The sequence below is a fragment of the Thermobia domestica genome, chromosome 2, assembly GCF_964235325.1.
Source record: "Thermobia domestica chromosome 2, izTheDome1.hap1.1, whole genome shotgun sequence".
NCBI classification, from domain to species: Eukaryota; Metazoa; Arthropoda; class Insecta; order Zygentoma; family Lepismatidae; genus Thermobia; species Thermobia domestica.
The window spans coordinates 193,234,223-193,251,461 of NC_137455.1; the positions used below are offsets into that span (position 1 = coordinate 193,234,223).

The 17,239-nt window shown below is 33.2% G+C and overlaps 1 protein-coding gene across 1 annotated transcript in view; it reads right to left on the reverse strand.

Moving 5' to 3' along the window:
• Positions 1–2,170: 2,170 nt before the first annotated feature.
• Positions 2,171–17,239, reverse strand: part of LOC145678340 (orexin receptor type 2) — an 844,605-nt gene continuing 829,536 nt past the window's right edge. The window contains exon 5 of the mRNA XM_081748373.1: positions 2,171–11,467. Within this exon, the coding sequence (XP_081604499.1) occupies positions 9,585–11,123 (1,539 nt within the window). The 5' untranslated portion in view covers positions 11,124–11,467 and the 3' untranslated portion in view covers positions 2,171–9,584. The remainder of the gene's footprint in view (positions 11,468–17,239) is intronic.

Below are 17,239 nucleotides of genomic sequence, written 5' to 3' on the forward strand. Positions count from 1 at the left end.
AAATTTCCGGAAATTTTACACAGCACTAGGAACATACGTATCTCCATAAAATATATATTTAATTTTAACATACTGGTATTAACTAAAATGATTCTGGCCATGTCATTTTAAGACTTTCCTGCCATACAACGGTAACTTTATAAGACTACTTAAGATAATTTAAATGCGTCTATATTAATTAAGCTAACTAGGATTATATTTTAGGATCGTTTGTAGCCATAACTCCATTCTGTCACGGTGCTAACTTTAAAGGAGTGGTGTAAATATATTTGTTGCCACAAAATTTCCCTATTCTAACACAGAGACAACTATTCAATGATCTTAACTGTAAACTAGTAAATATAAAACAGTTTTCATTTTAAAAGCATAATGTAGTAAAATATTCGAAAATTTCAATTTTTCCCAATTTTTTCGATTTTTTTTCAAGCTCGGGAAAAACGGTAAAAAAACTGTTTTTTAACACAAAATTTACGTTTTTTCCAGGCCTTCACAACACTAGTCCTGTGCATCATCAATGTATAAGGACACTCTTGGTAAATCATCTGCCATATTATTCATACCATTAGCGCTTGTTCTTCGTTTAAAGATAGAATAAAGTTTAAAGAATGAAAGTTCAATTGTTCCTTTCCCCTGAGTTTGATGTATTTATATCTTAATCAACAGTATATTACGTAACGAAAAACGTGAAAGTTTACTCAAACCGGGGGAGAGTCTTGCCCCTTTCAAGGAAAACGTGAAATGGCACTGATGCTGACAAAGACAAGTTTCTCACCTTTCCTTCTTTAGGAATCATATTTTCTAAAATTGCGTTTTATGTTCAGTTTGGGTTCATTGGAAACTGATAGCGATAGCTTGTCTGTGGAATTCATGGTTGTAATATCGAAGGCATGCGTTCTTTATCTGCTCCTTAGTGTTACTCTTGTATTTAGAAAATATGGACAGGGAAACACTTTTTTCTTTGCATACACTTATTGATTTAAATATAGATTCAAATTATAGATTCCACATCCAATTACACGTACCGTATATATTTCAAACATAGTTCACAATTACTCCTCAACGTATGTTTAATAGTTTTTATATAAGATAGCTTATCCAAAACTTTTACATCGATATTAATAAACAATGGTTGAATATTACAACACAATGATTGAATAAAAGTCTTACCAGTAAGAGTGACACAATTTTGAAATGACATAGAATGAAAACTACAAGTTGTAATGACTTCTTTTAATTCATGAAAGCATTTAGTGGAGCACCTGGAAAGCAATAGCGTTATATTTTAAAGATAATGTCGTTGAAACGATCTCCTTTGCTTCGCTCAGTGGAATGGAGTTTGAAAATTTTAATTTTACATACATATGCTCGGTAAATTTGCAATGGTGCGTTCCATATTCCTTCTCACTTTACAAATTGTTCATCACTTATTCTCATAAACCCGAGACTTGAGACACTCCCATGGAAAATAATGCAGGGAGTAAAGATCACATGATCACACCACCATTTGTCGACATAACGTATCCAGAAAACTTTTCGTGCAGTAAGTACAGAGTCTGTCGAGATGTGTAGCGAGTTACGCCGTTTTGTTATGATGAAAAAAGAAAGCATTTGATGATGAAGATGTCAAGATTTCCCATTAACTAATAGACAAAGCTATCATAGTTTAATCTCACCGATCCAATCATAGTTGCCAGAATACGATTTCAAAGTTCTGACTTTGTTATTGATAAACCGTTTAACAATGGAAATTAGTGTACGCATAATTGAATAGAATTTAAGTGAAACCTAGAACCCAAGTTCCGACTCCTATAACTTTGGGATCAAAAAAGCGCACCGCATAACACTTGGTATCTTCGTGAATAGGCCAAGGTCTACTTTAAGTAGGAAATATGGTCCAGGTCGGAGGTATATATAAATTTATACACATGCTAATGAACTATAGTATTTCCCAGATTTTCTTTGTTGCCCAAAATTCTGGATGCACACTGTATAATATCATAAATCATAACAAGGAAAAGCAATGGAGATACATATAATTTCGAAAACTTTTGGGGGGATAGGGCGATAAATGCTACTGACAATTTTAATTTTCTTTCCATATTTAAAAGGAATATGAAGCAGAATGAAGAACATATAGGTATATTTAAGAGAAAATAAATAAAAAGAACTCTTAAGAAGCTTTTAGCTTTTTATTTGTAAAATTTCTTTATTTGACATTTTCTATATTGTAATACCATACGATCATTATGAAGAATTTGGCGTAATATACAAACATTCCATAACTGAGTCATTAGTTTACAATGTGTTCTTCACAGTGTTATTTATATACCTACAATAGTTATATATACTGTATACACTTTACAGAAATTTCTAGAAAAGTTGGAAGTATTGAAAATTTCGGCATGTTCGTTTGGCTTAAAAGACTGACTGACACTATTTATTTTTAACAGTGGTGAGTACCAACACCATATTTGATATTTATCCTGTATATTTGTATGGCGAATTATTTTTCTATTTTTATTTGAAATAAACTGAAATCTCAATGGTTTTATTTTACTAATTTCTTCTTTAAGTCTTCTTAAATGTTGTTCTTTCCAAAATGAATTTGTTTGTTATAAATGTAATATTAATTAAATTAATTTTGATTATTAGATATTAAAATTACCCATCTACTTAACTAACTAACTCTATGGCCTATGAATCCCAGAGGTTAAATGTCGCTTTTACAAAAGTCCTCCATTGACTTTTGTCCTTAGCCAACTACTTACAATTCCTATTTCTGCAAGATTCATCTTCCTAATGATCATCAGAAAATTTAATTATCACGATGTACGAAACATCGTTTTAAGAGATTTTTTTTTAGAAGAAATGAATAAAATAGAACCATTGAAATTTTAGTTCACTTCAAAGGAAAGAGAAAAATTATCCTTCATATAAATTAATGAGCTAAGAATCGAAGATGGTATAAGTATTCAACAACGTTAAAACTAACATATTCTCTGGTATGAGAAAAATGTTGTTATAAAACCATCACAAAAGAGAAATTCAACTACACATTACAACATAACAGAACATCAACAATGTTCTTAAATGTAATGTCCTTGGAAATTTCAAAATTTGCTACTTGCTTTTTGCTACAACGTTCGCTATACTTTAAATCTACAGGATCTAGTAAAGTAAATAATGCTTTTAGTATGTGCTGTTCCTTGTAATTTGTCTAACATAGTAAAGTGAACAGGAATACTTTGATGGTAAAGAAGTGTTCATAAGTACTTCAATCAAAAGAAAAATATCAGTCATTTTACTATTACTTGGAATCACAATAAACAAAAATTACGAAACGTGAAAAAAAGTATAATCCGTTGTCTGAAAACTTTTCCAAAATGAAGGAACTTGAATTTAGTTTAATGTTGTATTTTCTAATAATTCTAACTTCTTTCACATCTTGTGAACTACTTTCAAGAAATTGCAAAAGCAAATATGATATTTCAACTGTAAGTGCTTAGACAATTGTATACATTTTACATTTTTTTTACCATATTTTATAACCAATTATTTATATTTCCTTCTCAACAATTTTCTTTCAAAATCTCGTAACCAAAGCAGTCATCCAAGAACTCATGTGGACGGACTGACAAGTATTTAAGTACGTCAGAGAATGAATAATTTCAAAGCATAATATTTAACCACTGAAATTTTAACGGCTGTTGTAACACTAACCCAGCACAATACAATGTTGCTAACTTTAGTGGAAGAAAAGTGCAAAATCAATGAAAAGATTAACACTTATTGATAAGGGTGAAATATAGCTAAGATTACTTTGTTGGAAGTTGGCCTTAGTATCAATCGAAAACTTGTCAGAATCACTGACTAAGGAGGATTTTAGCTCATATGACTTCTCTTTTCTGCTGGAGCCTTTAATTTGTTGCAACTTGATTTGCACATTACTATTCAAAACTAAAAATCCTAGACAACCACATTCTTTCAAAAGACCATCTTTCCACGACCATACGTAAGGAAATTTAGTATTTCTGCTTGAAATAAAATTTTACACAAAAAGATACGTTTTCATTTTACGTATTTCTGTTTATATAAAGGAAAGTTTGTGGTTATAGGCAGTCTTTGCAAAAGATTTTACGTACAACCTGACGACTCATTTCACTGAAGTAACTTGAGAAGTCACCTTCCTTGTATGCCAACATACTTCATATAACTATCTCACCAGAGATTTATTTGAATACGTATGTTACAAGTTTACATTATATTAAAATAAAACTTATATTTTGTTGTGTTTTGCAATGGAAACTGAAAACATACATCTAATAGTAAAGTATTTATTTATATCTTGTATTTTTTGAAAGTTTTGTAGACTTAGACCTGAAATACTTGTTTAAAAATATGTATCTTATTAAGAGTTCAAGCAAGACCTTTTCAGAAAAATGATCCTCCCAAAGACAATATAGAAATACGTCAATTTTTTAAAACTTTAAAATTAAAAAAGTTCCCTCTCCGAGATTTCGAAAGAATAATCATGATTTTATTTTACACCATATTCTAAACCCAAAGGACTACAAGAGATTACAAGACAGCATATAATTACAATCCAGTTAATGCCCCTTCATAAAGTCTTTCCAACATTACAAATTGTTATTATATAGACACTGTAATAACAGTTATGGCTATAGCTGTACGATTCGGAGCTAAAGAAACAAAAACACAAAAGCCTTTTCTTGCTGCTGGTTGAAGGGTATATTTGCAGAGGGACGATGCAATCAGTGATACTGAAAATGTTGTCGGCGCAATAGAATGCGTTTTGTGGTATCATCAGATGCGTTCGAGCGTACATAAAAATTTCCGGAGGATATAGGACTGACAACCTTGATTGCAAAAGAATTGTTGCGTGGCAGGTTAAAGTTAAAGAAGATCGGGAGTAGGCATTTTCTTTCATGAACGCTGTAAATGTCTCTCAGAGAGAAGAATGTGCAGGCCGTGGAAGAAGAGCCTCAACGAAGCCTCCAATTTCTTCCAAATCTACTTGTCGTGCTTCACTTGAGCTCGAAATCCCCAACAATCCACATAATTGTACATGAGTAGTTGAACTTGATGTGGATAAAGCCCAGATACAGCAGGTTTTACGTTTTACGCCTTTTCATGCTGTCTTCCTTTTGAAACGAGATTTTGCGCCGGTTAGATAAGAAGAATGAGTTTTTACAATACCTTTTTCAGACGAATCTATTTTCCAGGTACGAATATGGGGTTCGAAATTCTCATATCGTAATGAAATAAGAGCGAAATAATTCAAAATTGAATGTCTGGCTTGATGTCCAACACTTTTTAGACTTTTTCTTTTTTGTTATTAAGTCAAATTGCAACTGGGGTTATCTTGATGTGATGAAAAAATATAGGTAAATAAGTCACCATTCCAATAGAATTTACATACTCGAGATTTCTTGCCCCTCTTTTGCAACATATTGTACTACTGTAATATATAGAATTCCTTTGTAATAAACTTTTGTAATGTTGGAAATCCGTGTAACGTGGGTTTCTGTCACCACGGCATGGCGCGTCCTCAAGTTGCGGATCGAGGAGAAGGCCTTTAGATATAGAAGTTAGCTGCTAATATACTGAATAAGCAGTCGCGGACAGACGACTAGGAGTGGTCCTCCAGCTTGGGAGTTTGGGTAAGGCTAACGACCTCATCCTGTAAAAAAAGGCACTTGTTCAGAAACATTCACAAAAGCCTCGGACAAGGATCGATAACTTGGCACGACCTCAACATATGAAAATGGACATGAGATTCGGAACATGGAATATTAGAAGTCTTTATAGGGCAGGTGCGCAAAAATCCGTAACGAGCGAGCTAGAGAAATACAGGAGTTCAGAAAGTCAGGTGGGAAGGGATCCGTGAATTCCAGAAATTTTACGTTCTTTTATGGGGAAGGAGATAAAAACCATCAATTAGGAACAGGGTTTTTCGATCACAAACGAATATTACCAGCAATTAAGCAGGTTGAATTTGTTACTGACAGACTTTCTTTTATTACTCTTAAGGGTCAGTGGTGTGATATTATTGTTTTAAATGTACATGCCCCAACAGAAGATACGATATAAAAGACAGTTTTTACGAAGAAGTGGAGCGTATATTTGACCAACTCCCACGATACCATATCAAAATTCTATTAGGGGATTTCAATGTGAACGTAGGACGAGAGGATATTTTCAAACCAGTTATAGGGAACGAAAGTCTGCATGAGGAAAGTAATGACAACGTTAGACTCGTGAACTTTGTAACATCCAAAAACCTAATTGTGAAGAGTACAAAATTCCCACTTCGCGACCTTCATAAATACACTTGGACTTCACCAGACTGAAAAACACATAATCAAATTGATCACGTTTTAGTAGATAGGAGAAGGCAATCTAGCATAATTGATATCCGGTGATTTAGAGGGGCGGGTTCTGACATTGGCCACTACCTGGTAGCAGCGATAATAAGAGGAAGATTTTATCGTTAAATAAAGGAAATATTCAATGTCCGAAAACGGAGAGATTTAATTTAAAGAAATTAGAAGAGAGTCAGGTAAGAGAGGAATACCAAATTGAAGTTTCGAATAAATTCTCGGTTTTAGAAGATTCGGAGTGCACTAGTGTTGAGGATACTTGGATTGAAATTAGAGATAGTATTAAAATTTCAGCAAAAGAGAAACTTGGACATGCGGAAATACGTAGAAACAAACCATGGTTCGACCAGGAATGCATAAAACTAGCAGAGAAGAGAAAACAGGCAAAATTACGCTGGCTACAAAATCCGAATGAAATAACTACACAAAATTTCACAGATATCAGGCGGGAAACTTCCAAAACTTTTAGAACAAAGAAACGCGATATTATGAAAGCTAAAATTAAGGAATTTGAAGATAATAGTAAAAATAAAAACATTCGGGACATGTATAAGGGGATCAACGAATTTAAGAAAGGCTATCAACCTCGTGCTTATATATTAAAGAAAGCTGACGGAACAGTTTTCACTGATACGGATAGCATCTTAAATAGATGGAAAGATTTCTTTGACGATTTGCTTAACACGCAGCAAAATACAAATGTGCGTGGAGAAAAGGAGATACACACCGCAGAACCGTATATTCCAGAACCTAACCAAATAGAAGTAGAAACCGCTATAAAGAAATTAAAGAAACACAAATCTCCGGGTGCAGACGAAATTCCGGCTGAGGTAATTTCAGCTGGAGGCGAAAAATTGTGGAACAAGATACACAAACTCATTCTCCTTATCTGGAGCAAGGGAGAATTACCACAAGAGTGGAAAGAATCAATCATTGTTGCAATTCACAAGAAAGGCGACAAAGCTGACTGTAATAATTATCGAGGCATTTTTCTTCTGTCAACATCCTATAAAATCCTTTCAAATATTTTATTAGGAAGATTGACCCCATACGCAGATGAAATTATTGAAGATTATGTGAGGATTTAGATGAAATCGATCAACTATCGACCAAATATTTACCATTCGACAAATACTCGAAAAAAGTGAGAATAAAATACCCCGGTACATCAACTATTTATTGATTTTTAGGAAGGCCTACCACTCGGTTAGGAGAGGAACATTATACAACGTTCTTTCAGAACTTGGAATACCGAGAAAGCTAATTACATTAATAAGGTATGTTTAAATGAATCCCAAAGTAAAGTCCGGGTAAGAAATGTTTTGTCCACGAGCTTTCACGTCGAAAATGGCCTGAAACAAGGAGATGTGTTGTCGCCATTATGATTTAACTTTGTTTTTGAATACACTATAATGAAAATCAACAACCATGGCCTAGAGTTGAACGGTATTCACCAGGTTATGGCATGTGCTGATGATGTAAATTTGATAGAGGATGATAGGAGAGCAATAGAAAGAAATGCAAAGATTTTATTAAACGCTTGCAGGGACATGGATTTAGAAGTAAATGCAGAGAAAACTAAATACATGGAAGTGCGTCGGGACCGTAATACAGCAAATTATGGATATGTTGAAATATTAAATGATACTTTTGATAAAGTGGATACTTTCAAATATTTAGGATCAGTATTAACAGACGAATATCATATTCACGAAGAAATTAAATGTCGACTAAAAGCAGGGAATTCGTGTTACTATTCGGTTCAAAATTTCTTGTTGTCGCGAATTCTATCGAGGAATTTTAAGCTTAAAATATATAAAACGATAATCATGCCTGTTGTTCTGTATGGTTACGAAACATGGTCGCTTACTCTGAGGGAAGAAAATAGACTGAAAGTATTTGAGAACAAGATCCTGAGAGGAATATTCGGACCCAACTGGAACGGAAATGGAGAATGGCGGAAACTTCATAACGAGGGACTACATAATTTATACGGTTTACCTAACATTGTTAGGGTCATCAAGTTTAGGTGGCTTAGGTGGGCAGGTCATGTAGCTAGAATGGAAGAAAGTAGAAACGCTTTCAAAGTCTTGACTGGAAGACCAATCAGAAAACGACCATTAGGAAGACTTAGACGCAGATGGGAGTACGATATTAAGATGAATCTCTCAGAGATAGGAATACAAAGTAGAAACTGGATCTAATTGACTAAGGATAGAAGTCAGTGGAGAGCCTTTGTGAACGTGGCATTGAACCTCCGGGTTCCATAGGCCACAGAGTTAGTTAGTTAATGTTGGAAATATGTTATGTATCCTGCATTACATATATAAGAAACTGAATAATAATAATAGTAATTGTAAACATAATAATTTGAATGATAAAGGAGTCGTTGAAATGAGTGACTTTCATTGTTTTAATAGCGGTTTATGAATAAATCGCATTATCACAGTATTAAGATGTTCTTAGTTAGATTCTGCTATATCATTAACTTACATCAACAATATTTTGATGGTAATGACTTCGAAAACGGTAGCTTCTCTCAATTTTAGTGATCAGTTAGACGTTATGGTATACTGTTTTTTTTTCCTTTTTTTTTCACGTATCATGCTACAGAAGAATAGTAGGTTACTGGTCACATATTTCAAGGTTGGTTACAAGGTTACAGTTACCTGTTTCAGGTTAAGAGCTATAGTATTGCTCATTTCGTAACCGGAAAAAAGTCATTACGTCTTAGCAGCTATGGAGACCGCGAACTGTTACCGTTCAAGAATCTACTATGTGTTTTGATACTAACAAGTTTTGCTTTCATCCAGATTCAAGTAAACTAAATTACGGATGGAATTAGGTATTTTCATTGCTGCTTTAGTTTTTTTATGTTGTGTAAATTTAAAATAGTTAAAAAACCTACCTGATAATACTTAATCTTAACAATTTACATATTTCAAAACAAAAATGGAAATGGAAAGAGTAAGTTCCTGTGTTCGTAAAATGTTTTCCTTCATGAAGTTATAACTAAGGTTACCAAAAAGTAACCATTATTTTTTATTTTTGCCTATCAACAGGTTACAAATTTTTACCAAATTTAACGTAGCTTCCTTGTTTCACAGCTTTCTGGCTATTATATTCTGTGACTAATAAAGTAACAATTTGTAAGGAGAAATAGAAAATTACTATATTCTTTCGTTACTGCAAGAAATGTGAAGTGCACTTGGAAGGCCGACCTAAATAATTTCTATGAGTAACATATTTTGGATGAAATGGTCCAAGGGCGGCCTCATTTGTGGACGAATTTCTGCGAATTACAGGAATACGAAACTGACCAAGTTTTAGACAATGACCAAATCGAGACTTTGTAGAACGTTGATGGTGATACTGTGGTAAACAAGCATGCAGTCTTAAAGCTTTTTGAACCTTCTGTAGAAAATTTCTATTTAGAAACCAATACACCACAGGGTTGATAGCTGAGTGTGCATGTCCAAAGAACAAGCAAAATGGTAGAATGTAAGTTACTGAGGGATTTGGCATCAGATCGTCTATAAGAGAGCATATAATGTAAGGTAACCAACAAGCTACAAACACAACTACAAGTACTACTAACATGTTAGCCAAGCGACGCCTACTGCGAAATGATTGATTACTGTATGTTTTAATAAGTGCTGGTTTTGTTTTCAAATGTTTCGGTTGGCGCAATTTTCTGTTAGCTCTTATAATGGAGCGTTCAGTCTTAGCTGCTTTTAGGGGTTTCCTCCTCACTCCCGACAGGGACGTCAACTGTTTATGTCTGTTGACTTTGACTCTTGCAGCTGCTCTACGTAGATTCTCCAAATCTTCTTGGATCTGCATGTTGACAAACCCATCATCGTCCTCGGATGAGTCATTTTCATGGTTCTCATACGGAATAACCTTCTTTGTGGGTCTTCCTTCTGTCACATTGTCCTTAGCTATGATAATCACTTGTTTTGGCTTCATTTGTTTCCTCCGTTCTTCAGCTGCCACTAGATTTGTTGAACATAACTTGTAGCCTACAGAGGCATGACAAATAGCTACAGTCAAGCAAGGAATGACAAATACTACAAATAAATAACATATACTATAACTGACTTTCAATGTAGGAGAACTCCATACTTCCACGCAAAATGTCACAGCAATACTTCCCATTGTTTCATGCTGGATGGTGCGAACATAAAGTATTGGAGCAGAAATTAAAGATGCTCCTGTCCATACTGTTGTAATCATTTTAGTAGCTAAATGACGTTGTCGTAATCGTGAAAATATCCGCGGGTGCTTGATTGCAGCATATCTATCTAGAGATAGCATCATCAAAGAAAGTGTACTGGCTGCAACAGGAAGTGATTGTAGGTAATATGCTGTTTTACACATTGGATTACCCAGAAACCACGCTTTGTATATATTTGTACATACAGATACAGGCACACATACTACAGTCACCATTAAATCTGACACACACAGATTAATAAGTAGGTTATTACGCACTGGAAGAGATCGAGCATTTTTACAGATGGCAAAGATGATGAGTATATTACCAATGAAACCAACAATGAACACTAGAGTATACATAGACACCAGAATGAGCACTGCCGTCTCCTCCACATTCAGCAATTCCATAACTTGTTTATGCTTCTCTTCGATATTCATTGTTTCTGTATGATTCTCAGACACCTCGCATTGAACCTTCCCACAGGCTAAAATACCACTGGTCATGCCGTGTAATGTTTACTTAATACAGTTATGCGACATTTTAATGAATAGACAATGTTTATGTTTGTTGCCGTAGTTGATGTCTCTTTAAACATTATCATTTTATTATGAGCTTGATAGTAAATACACATATCCAATGAGCACTTCGAGTTTTCACATGAAAATACACCAGACAATCATTTCTCTAACACGTGCACATGAATACTCGATCCTTACACTGCATTACAGAAGTTGCTATTTCTGTAAACTTCATATCAAATTAATATTGTTTTCTGAATCAGCAATAGAATTTTTCATGTTGCAGTTTCTTGGATGGTTACTGGAAAGACTGCCAGTGGTCGTTTCACCTGTAATGAGAAAACAAAAAGATACGTAAGACGCTAATGGTATCAAAGTATTTATTTCATTAATCTTGCATTAGACTAACTTAACATTCTAAATTTTTAAGCACACTTAAGATTATTTCTTTGTCATTACATTTTAGAAACCAATTTATACTTTATAGTAATAAACTTATCGACTGTTCGTGTAGGTAGAAATTTTTCTCTTTCAAGAAACAAAAAACTGGCGACCTATTTTGCTTAAAAATATTATATTCCTTCAACCGTAATTAGGAAACTTGACGAAGCGTCTCAACTGTCCTTAAAAGGTTTACATCTGTTCGATTTTTTCCTCTGTGAGGAAAGTTTTTAAAGATAGCTCGGTGGCCAGATTTTTAAAAATAAATCTGTACTTAACTTCTTCAAGATATTCTTTGTAAATGGTTCTATACATTATTTACTAGTTTTCTCGTTCTTATAATATAAAAGTAACAAATATACTTTTTATTACGTTTAAACCTTGAGTGATCAACAAGGGTCCACGGAACTCCAAATTATCTAAAAATGTTTCGAGGCTTCTTGTTATTCAGCATAATATTGTACATTTTTCAAATTTTCTTCGCTTTTTTCTTCTTATTCTGAATATGGGAATTAAAAAAAAATCAGACAAGTTAAATAATGGATACATGACAGTATCTTTTAAATCCCATTTTATAAGCACCACTGTTCAATAAGTACTTTTACTTTTGAGCAAAAACGAGGGGGAAAAAAGTAATGCAATCGTGAAAGTAATTGAATTCGAGATTTCAAAGATTACACGTTTCACATCACTTACATCTCCAAATGTGATGTGAATGTATGTGTCCATTCCGATGTATGGACACAAGCGTAAATACCATGCAGTCGAAGTATATGAACGAAATTTATACTTAAAGGTTTTATAAGATTAACTCGTTAACATAGAATATAGCAATTCTCTAAAAATAATCCAGAAGAGGTCATTTATTGTCGAGGGTCAGATACGACTATTTTGGATGATTTTCTATTAAAAAAAAAAGTGAGTGCGGTATAGTTTCACAGTGTGAAACTAAGACTTCCAAACTGTGCGAATTCAATATTCAAACTTTTGGTATTCATCTGTAGGTATTGGTTGCAAAGGAATAATAAGATCAAAGATAGAACCTGTCCCACGGACGCTGAATCCATATTAAAACGAAATTACTCGTTATCTCTTACTGTTTTTGTTCTATGTCGATAAAGGTTAAAACTAAAAATAGTTTATTTCAACCACTTCCGGTTTGAATAGAGGGCTAAGGGATGCTGAATCGATTATAAAAACGTATTTTTTATAGCATTTATTGCTTTTGCTCTACAGAAATCAGCATTGAAACCGGAAGTAATAGTAGATTTGCATCAATTTCGGTTTTAGTAGAGTGTTGAGAATAGTCATGATATGTTGTCGAGAGACTCTGAACCGTTTGCAAAAACTTCTTGCTATCTGTTACTGTTTTTGTTGTATGATGATAAACGTCGAAGCTAGAAATGGCTAATTTGAACCACTTTCAAATTGAATAGAAGGTTAACGAATAAGATTAAATCTATTCTGGGAACGCTGAATCGATTGCACGAAATCTCATCTTGATAGGATTTACCGTTTTCGCTTTACAGAAATCAGTATTGAAACTGGAATAATAAATTCGAACCACTTCCGGTTTCGGTAGATTGTTATAGGTAGTCATGATATGTTGTCTTGAGACACTAAATCGTTAGCAAAAAGCTGCTTCTCGCTATCTGTTACTGTTTTCGTTGTATGGTGATAAACGTTGAAACCGGAAATGACTAATATGAACTCCTTCCGGTTTGAATAGAGAGTAACCAGGAGAGATGGAATTATCCTTGGAACGCTGAATCGACTGCAGAAAACCACATCTCGCTATCTCTTACCAGTTTCCTCTGATACATGAGACAAATGGACAGATAGACGGACAAAAGCCATTCTATAAGTCTCCGAGACTTAAGCAAAGAATAGCTTGGAACTCGAAAAATATCTGCTCAGAACATTTTGTTTATATCTCTTAAATCAATATTACGTTAACAGCCTTAGAACGTAGCATAAGTCATTTGCTTTTTTAAAAAAAATCCAGAGATGATAGTTTACTCCTGGGGATGACTTTTTCGGACCATTTTATTTAAAAAAAAAGAAAAAAAAACGATTCAGGCAAATTTGTTCATATTTCATTAATAACCTCAAATTGTGGTATATTATTTATCATATTAGAATTTACAATCAATAGTATACTCTTTGACTTGAGGCTGTTTCTGACATTTAAGGAAAACACTTCGACGATTCTGTTAATATTTGTATTTCATACATGAATATCCCACTAATGATCCTTAATACAGCATAATTTGTTATGATAGATAATTTTTAAAAGGCTAGATTATTGGTATTAGTGTTTCGTTTCGATATTCGTTTTTCTTTTTTAAGAAGTATCTCTAATGATTTTGTTAAAATTCTGTGAATAAATATTTCATTATTAAAAGTAGAGCTAGAATTCGAGGCAATTAATTTCTTTGTAAAGAACCCAGGAAGGATAATTTACTGATAAGGCGTCTTGGGACGAAATATTTATATTTTTATTAATTTTTGGTGAACACCTATTAAGTTAACTTCGGCAAATAACGGTAGCTAGGTAATAACTTCAGTTGAAACTTTGCACTCTTCTAGCATGAACACATGTTGCGTAAGTCGATTATTCACAGTTGCAGTGGTACTTGTTCTTTTCGTGTATACAAGAAACAGTGGCCAGTCAGGTGTCAGTTGAGAGAAGAAAATTAAGAAATGTAGACTTGGTAGCTATGGATCTATAGAAAAAGCATGCAGATTTTCATTCCATCAAAAGAAGTAAACGTCTTGATTGTGAAAATTAAGCTTTAAATATTGATAACAGTATATGTGAATAGGATGATTATTACGAAAGAACAAATCATACGTGATGACTGTTTTTTAAGTTTAGAAAGAATATTCGAAGTACAAGTCTATAGGCGAAATATATGTTGAGCTTCTGTATGGAGTGTAATTTCTTAATGGAGAAATTAACATCGTGGAGAAATGGCAATGGTCTAAATCACCATCATTTATCTTCATCCCATATTCTTCGCAGTTTGTTCTCAAATTTTCTAATCAATTTTATTTTCCAACAACGGCTATATCATTTGCGAACTATATAAAACTAATTCTGTACCTCTTCCAAAATACTGTCTTCCTCATAAAGACACTTCTTCACTATTCCTTATAGACAAATATGCGTATTAATTGACATTGATGTGAGGCAACATTTCTGTTTAACGCCTGCAGTTGTACTCTCACCCATCATTTCGTACTTTATTCCTACAACTACTTCTTGCTATTCTAAAATCATTCTCATATAGCTATAGACATTAAATTCAAATCTAAAATCATTGATTTTAGACTTTCAAAAGGCATTGACCAAAAGTTAAAATTCCGGAATTTTTTGTCAATCGTTTTCGAAGAAGAAAACTCCTGTACTACCTTGATCTACTTGAATTTGAAATCAGAAATTTTATTTTTTAAAATCGTTTAAGACCTATTTTCATTAACAGGTAATATATTGGAAACTTAAGTGGTCCTAGGAAACTTAAGTGTGAATACTCATAAGAGATTTTTGAATCCACAGTGGTTTTAAAAAGGGCAAAGAGGAATGTTCTACTGTTCAACAATTAATCAAGAAATAATATTTTAAGTTGCTGTTGTTTGACCATTGATTCTCATAATTTTGCAGAAGACGCGAGAAAAATGTATTCAATAAACACAACAATTTTATGTATGAATAGTCTTTTACTTATGAAGAGGAGTATTTTCAAAACTATTCATAATACTATTATTAGGATTTTGTTTCATATTGCAAAGACAAAAATGGTTTTATGTTATGAGATTTAATATCATGAATAATATATTTACGCATAATTGTTTTCGCGTATATCTGTGAAATACTTGCTCAGGTAAGTATGTTTTACTCTTAAAAAGTATCTTACATAGTAAAAATACTATGTGTCATTTTGCAAGCAGAAAAGCAGATAAGAAGATGCCTAATTCCATAAGTAAGTACATATGGAGAATTGCAGTTAAAAATACACCAATTCAATCAAACAGCTATTTCTTCAAGAAAATCTTTACAATGCTTGTAAGAATCATGTAAAGCCAGTGGTACTATTCAGCCGGTTCGCACCGGTTCGCTAGAACCGGTTGTTAAAATATTTCGAGTTCGCAGAACCGTTTATTATACCTAGACATAACAGTAATTTTACCCAGTTATACCCAGGAAGAGTAAATTTTAGTTTAAATAACTTTATTTGTAGAAATTCCTGCAGCTATAGGTTGAAAATACGAACAAGGTATAAGCGCTTATTTCTTAATCTCAAATACTCGGATATCAAGAATAAGAACTGGGATCACATGAGTGTAGTGGTAAGAGTTATTTATATTTCAAACGGTTACATACCATTATCAATAATTGATCCATTTCTGGATTAAGGTCTTTCTAATACATTTTGACAACCATCTATCTTGGATAATTCGTTTACAAGATATTCGCAGTGCTACCTAATTTCGTCACACCACCTTGTAATATTAGGATGCTGTGTACGTTCCTACTTGACACATGTGGTATCTAGTTAAAACTTGCTTTAGTCTATCTTGTATGATTTGGTTCCTAAGAGAGTTATATACTGTATATCTATCTACCTATCCCTATCCATCTACCATCTCTCTATATATACAATATAGAACCAGTTGTTAAAAAATTAGAATAACACCATTGTGTAAAGCAATTATAAATTTTACGGTAATGCTAATAGAACATAATTGATATCTAAATAAATAGTTCTATAATATGATCGAAAAGGCACTTAAGGAATTTGAACGAAATAAATAGTCACTATCTTTCGATATAATTTCATATGCAAAATTGTAAGAATACCATTGCTTTCTGTATTTTTTTGAAGTGCTAGCCATAGGCTAGCTCCCTTTTAGTGTGCTACACCCTCTCTTAGGTGGGAGAAGTGAAGGTATTATGGTAAAGAAGTAAGGCATGGGTCGGCTGAGTAATTTATTTATTTATTTATTTATTACTAGAACTAGGACATTATGATCTTTTCGATCATAATCATACTTGAATGGTAGGTGAAGTGTTAATAACATAAGAGCAGTTACATAATAACGAGTATAATTGAACACAACATGAATATAAATATGATAATGATAGAATATATATATATATATATATATATATATATATATATATATATATATATATATATATATATATAAGTGAGAAAACAAAGCAAAACATGAGAACAAAAGAAGTGCCAAAAGTAAGATGTGATAGATTATATAAATAGATGAACGAAATGTTACTTTACTATATATGATTGTTATTAAAGGAAAATAAATAAGGAAATAATCAGACAGTATATTATAAGCAAAGAACATTAATGATCATAACGAAGGATTAAGTATAGCATGCACGATACGGATCATATAGTAATGGGCGTGAATGATGTGGCGAGGTGCATACACAGGACAACACGTGGGTTATATTAGTAAGACAAATGAGCATATCTTCAGCCTAAGGGCTGCTCTAGGCAATGATGGAAACGAATGAGGCCCATGTTAGTAAATAATGGTAATCACTGTGCTGGAAATGATGGGTGAATGAGAGGAAGATGTTCATGAATGACGTAATCGGCGGTGATAAGTAAAGCGGAATCTAATGGTGG